At 30.4% G+C, this 6,411-nt stretch overlaps 1 protein-coding gene across 2 annotated transcripts; it reads left to right on the top strand.

Annotated features, from left to right (window-relative positions):
• Positions 1-157: 157 nt before the first annotated feature.
• Positions 158-6,174, top strand: LOC143198232 (uncharacterized). 2 transcript variants are annotated; one of them, XM_076407368.1, is made up of 3 exons: positions 158-324; positions 382-544; positions 5,669-6,174. In XM_076407368.1, exons 1-3 carry the CDS (start codon positions 242-244, stop codon positions 5,681-5,683), a joined length of 261 nt encoding a protein of 86 aa, XP_076263483.1. In that variant the 5' UTR covers positions 158-241; the 3' UTR covers positions 5,684-6,174. The 2 variants fall into 2 exon arrangements, with proteins under 2 accessions (XP_076263483.1, XP_076263475.1); XM_076407360.1 differs by lacking the exon at positions 5,669-6,174 and adding an exon at positions 2,601-2,813.
• Positions 6,175-6,411: the final 237 nt, after the last annotated feature.

The raw sequence follows: 6,411 nt of genomic DNA on the forward strand, positions 1-6,411 counted from the left end.
GGAATTATTGGTTATGCAGCCAGCTATATACTGAAAATCTAATTTAAAACTGTAATAACATAGATAGATAATTATATATACCTACCACAGAATACAGATTTCTGTATTTTATGTTTATATTTTACAAATACAATCTAATACATATAGTTGACACATTGTCATTACATGCTATTCAAAATTATAGTGTAAAAAATATAAAAAAAAACTCAAATACAAAAAATTAAAAATACTTTTTGTTAGAATGGGTAATGGAGAAGCTAAGAATAGACAAGAAGATTCTTTAAAAGATAAATCAGTTGAAGCTGATATACCAACATATATTTCGTAAATATTTAATATTTTTATAAAACAAATAAAAACTAAATGTTTAAATAATTTTAGGAAACCTACATCAAACTTAATTTTGGCTTATTCTGAAGGTAACTACTATCCCTGTATAATTTTAGATAACGCAAGGACAATGGCTAATGGTTATTTAGTATTTTTTCTTCATAGTCAGGTCGAAACAGAAGTATTTTCAGGAAATGTTATAGGAAATTTGAAGGTTTGTATTGGAATTAATTTTCTTGCAAAATGAGATGTTTTCTTTTAATATAATCGAAGATTTATATATTTGTCATATAATATTTAGATCACATAGTATTTAATATATTAGTTTTATATCGCATAGTATTTACCATAGAGTAATATTTAGTGTTAACTTAATAAAAAAAAATTCTAATTTGTTGCGCGTTCTCACCAGGAAGGCGCTGGTTACGTCATTTCGCTGCTTTTAATTGGTTGGTTCATTGGTTAAATAATTATTACAGGCACCTGTAAAGAAAATATTTTATTAGGAAAGTATTTCATTGGTTGACGATTTCATACGTATCATGTGACTAACCCTTGACGTCACATTCTACTGACCAATTAAATTTGAAATAAAACCCAAATGTAATTTTTCAAAAACAAAAAAAATATGTATTAAAATAAAATTCTATATAAATATTATACAATATTATAAAATATCAAAAAGCTAAAATATTAGTATAATGAATATATATATATATATATATATATATATATATATATACATATAAATAAAAAATAATGAAATATAAATATATAAATAAAAAATAATGAAATATGAATATATAAATAAAAAATAATTAAATATGAATATAAAAAAGGCTGCAAATATAATCAAAATTGATTGATAGCGCTTTTTCCCTTTTTCATGTTTCTTTAGTGCTACCAATTTAAATAAGGTGCATTACAGTTTCTGTGTCTGTTAATATTTTACTTGTTCAACGCAAAAATATATTGAGGCAAGTTATAATTATTTTCACAATGTTATTGTGAAAAATGTAGATCGGATGATTAAAACGGTTAAATTATATGATATACTTTAAAATAGATAAAACACACCAAAATGTAATATTTTAAGCAGCAACCAAATATCAAATTCATCTTATTGGTCTACAAATTGTATTATTTTATTTTGTATTAATGTATTTTTTAACATCCTTATTGAAAATGTTATATCGGTTAAGAAGCTTTTAGCCAAAATTTCAATTAAAAGTATCTTGATCAATATACATTTGTTTCAAGTAAATGAACCCCTTCAAAATAATTATGTTTTTAATTGATAGCCCTTGACAAACAACTTTATAAAGGGTAACAAAACATTTTCATGTAGTATAATTACATTTACCTTCAATGTAATTTTACCATCGCCTAATTTGGACAAATTTTGGTTTTAAAGTGTGGGTAATATTTTCATGTTTTATTCTGTTGCATTCCTCTAAATAACAATATATATGAACACAAATGCTCTATATAAATAATTGTATACGTACCAGGTAAAAACAATGCTAAGTCACACACACATACTTGAACTAGTTAACTTGGGTTGTTTCTTCCAAGGAAAACGACGTATGGATTTTTTATTTCCGCATACACTGTATACATAATACTTTTGAGAATAAAGAAAGGTTATAATCAAATAATAGTGATTATAATTAAGACAAAAATGCTGGTCTATTAAACACACAAAAATGGCGTCATAAACAAACTAAAACAATCAAACACGTTATAGAAATGAGCCAATCCGATGTAGGCCAATTCAAATGAACCAATCAAAAAAGTGTCTCAGAGCCATTGGTTGGGCCACGCAAAACATTTCCTCAGTTTCTCCTATTTAAGTAAAACCTCTATCTATACTCTATGGTCTGTACTCACCAGAAAAGACGATAACGTATGAGATGAAATGTGCGTTTAGAATAAGTTATATTTGGTAGTTAAGTAATTTTGGTGAATACAATAAATATAACGTTAAATAGATAGTTTGAGTAAAACAAAAATACTTTTTTTAATTATATTAGTATATTAATAATGTCTAATTGCATTTGAACAATAAGGCAATATTTCCAGGAAGTTTTATATTGAAAATGATAATGAACGGTTAGGTTGCTGAAAAAGTTTCTGTGGATACTTAATCGATATTATACTCGTTGAAATAAAAACCTATTTCGTTATCACACCGCACACAGCTTTTAGATATACCATAACCATCTTATTCACTATTCATATAATTAAAACCTATGTAAAATATTTTTTAGGTTCTTTTAGATCGTTGCATTAGTTTTACTATCGATGGAAAATATTACGTTGGAAAGGTATTTGACATGGCAAATAACCAGAAAAATGAAGTTACCCATTTCTTCGTTTGCTGTGAAAATCAATATGTGTGGGTTTCATTTCCTTTTATATATCTAACGCAAGATCAAATGAAACAATTTTGTTAGAAATCATAATAAATATATCAATCGAAATGTATTTGTTATAATAGCTGTACTCTATAATGGCAATTATCATCATAAGAATATAAATAACATTTAGATCATTTTCAGAACATTTTACGTTAGGTGTCTGCATATATTGTGATCAATTTTTCACTTTAAAATGATTATTCAGAAAGATAGTGATTCAAAACGACATTGAATGTTTTTATCTATGATTAGCTGATCCGGCAGACTTCGTACTGACTCAATCGATAAATAAAAGATCTAGTAATCCGTAATTAATAAAAAAATGCTCGGCAGGAATGAATTTTTATTCTTATTTTCGATTAATTACATATGATGTTTCATACTTAAAAATCAGAGTTTTCCTGAAATACTGGCTATTTATAAGTTTCAATTTGATATTTGCAGGCACACACAGTTATGATTCAGTTTGTTAATCAATTTAAAGCTTTCTGATAAACTATATTTTTTGTTTTGTTTTGTGGTGCGTAAATAAACAAAGATGACGGTTTTCCGACTCGCGAACACGTGACATATAATTGTCCATGCGCGAAACAGGGAAACTCCAAGTTGATTCCGCAAACTTCCAACGACTGGCCTTTAGATTTACGAGATTTATTTATGGTCATTGCAAAGGCCAGACGCACTGGAAATTGTAAACGTTTAAAATCGAATGGTAAATCCGTTGGAATCATTGGTATACGCGGGATAAAGACATCTTCTCCTTTGTATTTTCCCTTTATGATTGTTGCCTCAATGACGTTATTCATCATCTTTTTTACAGCCATTGTTGTTCCATTGCACAGTCGAGGTTGATTAATGTTACGCAGCATAATGACAACTGATGCTACTTTTAACTGCTAATTGTGAGGTGGTAATCCAAGCAATTCTCGTGAATTTAAAATCTCCGTGGGATAGTTGACTAAGTCGTCCCGGTTCATAACGGTGTCGACTGAGGAAACCATCTGTCCCGGAAGAAAATTCTGAGTGGTCGCATTGAGATGCTCGACAATCTCGAATCCTCGTTTTTTTTCCTCCTGACCATTTTCTAAATAGACTGCCTAATGGACTACTGTAGGGTCTCTTTCATGGATCCCAAATGAAAAGATACGCCAAATTGCTTCGTTGCTACTTACATAGCGACCCATCTGGTACTGTGATATTTCGTCATTTACATTGGTTACAGCGAAGAGTTCCATATTGATGTGAGTCTCAAAGGCTTTGGATAATAATGGCGAGTATGGCACGATCCAACGATTGTCTACATCAATATTTTGTCCTCTTACCTTCACAACTACCGATCGCCGACGATACAATGGGTATCCACGTTATGGTTTTAGCAATCAGGCCTCTTAGGTATCGCTTGGAACACTTACCGTCAGCCATACAGTGTGAATTGTAGTTGAAAACTCCGCAAGGTCCATGTATCATGTGTTTGGTAACTACTGCATGCAATTTTAGGTCAACTGTGGGAAAGTGGGCATAAAATTGTCTTGTATAATATGTGTAGCATCAAATGATGTCATCTGGAAACAGCTGTTATATTTCTGAATGTTGGCCAAAAAGTGCTTAGAATCATTTCCAATCCCAGAAACTAAAGAGCGTAAAGGATCTGGTGGTGGGACCAATTGTGGCAATTTTACTTTGCCTCCAGCACAACATAATCCAGTAGATTCACAACTGTATTTTAACGCCTTGCAATGTTTACAAATTATTGTCATTTTCCCAATTGTTACCGATTTATCGGCACAATAATCTATTGCTGCATCATAGTGGAATGCAGCTCGTCCCAGGATCACAGAAGCACTGTTTCTACGGAATCGCTCAATTTCATTATGTCGTTCTCGCTGTTGTTGTGTTTGATGTGCATAAACTCGTTGCATTCTAAGCCTATCTACTTCATTGTCACTCTCTAAAGAACGCAATTCTAACATAGCTATACGACTATTTTCTTGATCTGTCTCTCTCTGGTCATCAGTGCGGTTAGCACATGAGGTAGCTCTTCGCACATTTGATTGTCTGCGACGACCTAAGTCAGTCTTCGCCTCGGCATCGTAAATTGTAATTAATCAAAGTGAGAAAAGATCTCACGCACAAAAAAGGGCACATAATTTGAAATGTCACTATCACAAAGGATCACCGAAGTTAAGAAAGTTCTCGCGCACGTAGATTGTCGGATTCGATCCTCGACATCAAAGGAAAAACAAAATTGTTGTTTTTATTTAAATTCGAGCATTTTCATATTTATTCACCTTTTAAACCTTCCCTGGACTTCCATAAATAATTCAAGACCAAAATTATTCAAATCGCTCCAGCCGTTCTCGAGTTTTAGAAAGAGAAATAGAGATTTAACTTTATAGCAAATTTTAGGGAAATGTTTCGCAACGTCAGAGATGTAGAAGTCGTTTCATTTAACTTATTACTTGTTTTAATCGCCATGCTGTGAGCCGCTACGGATCCGATTGGTTCACTTCGTCTCTATAGCGCCTTTATTGTTTATTTGTTTTTCAGCCGCCATTTTCATAGTGCCTAACACATAGAAAAACCCTAATCTAAGGAGCAGTGAATCTAGATTCTTATAAAATTTAAAGATTAAGTTATTAGTTCATTGGTATTAATTAAATAGTGCTTAAATTTCAATGACATTGAGTGAATTAAAAATTTAATAATCACCTTTTGTATTATTTTTAATTTATTTCATTAAAGAAAAAAATGTGTAATTATCCGAATACATATATTGGCTTAAGGTTACTTCAAGATAGATCATCAGGATAATTTGGATTTTTTTGGGTCTATTAGAGTTTATGGATTGAAGAATATAGATCCTTCGGCTAGTATGATTGACAAATCATTTAAAGCGCTCACAACTTAATTTTTTTCAGCTCATTTGCCTTTAGGAAATTGTGAAGAGGATTAACTCCATACTAATGTTGAAAGAGTTGAGAAATTGCAACTTCACTTTATACCTTCAATTGCAGATGTTTCTATATGAACAAACGAGGCAAGCCAATATCACATTCCCTGGAAAATTATTTTATTATACTGTCAGTGGTTCTTTGAGCTATCTTTTTATTTTATCTCACGATATTGTCACGTCGATAATATAACACATTTTTATCAAATATCTTTTGAAAAATGTAAATTTAAACCCTTTTAATTGTACACTATTTAATGACTTTTCAGATTTTCCAATGTGTGATTTCAGTATAAGAATATAAAAGGCCAGAACTATAATAGATCCTATTAAGTTCATGGCACTAAACAAATATGAAAAAGGGAACAAATAGGAGAGATCATTTTGATTTATTCCAAAGCTCTTTGTCTATGATAATATTTGTATTTTATAGATATATTTATTTTTATACTATATTTTTATTTTATACATAATTTGCAGTTTTACAGATTATATTTATTTCATTCATTGAATTTTATTTAATAAATTTATTTCATAAATTGAATTGTTTTTTATTGGTGAATTGGTGACGTCAGAGCTTTCACGTGTCAAATTTTATCTAAAGGTTATTCAAATGCCTTCACAGTAAAATGTTTTCCTTACAGGTGCCTATAATCGAGATTTAAATTGACCAATCAAATTACTTGAATGGCCGTATTAACCTCATCTAGA

This window comes from Rhynchophorus ferrugineus, unplaced genomic scaffold, assembly GCF_030347505.1.
Source record: "Rhynchophorus ferrugineus isolate W39M unplaced genomic scaffold, kcgeb_rfMv2 rfM1, whole genome shotgun sequence".
NCBI lineage: Eukaryota > Metazoa > Arthropoda > Insecta > Coleoptera > Curculionidae > Rhynchophorus > Rhynchophorus ferrugineus.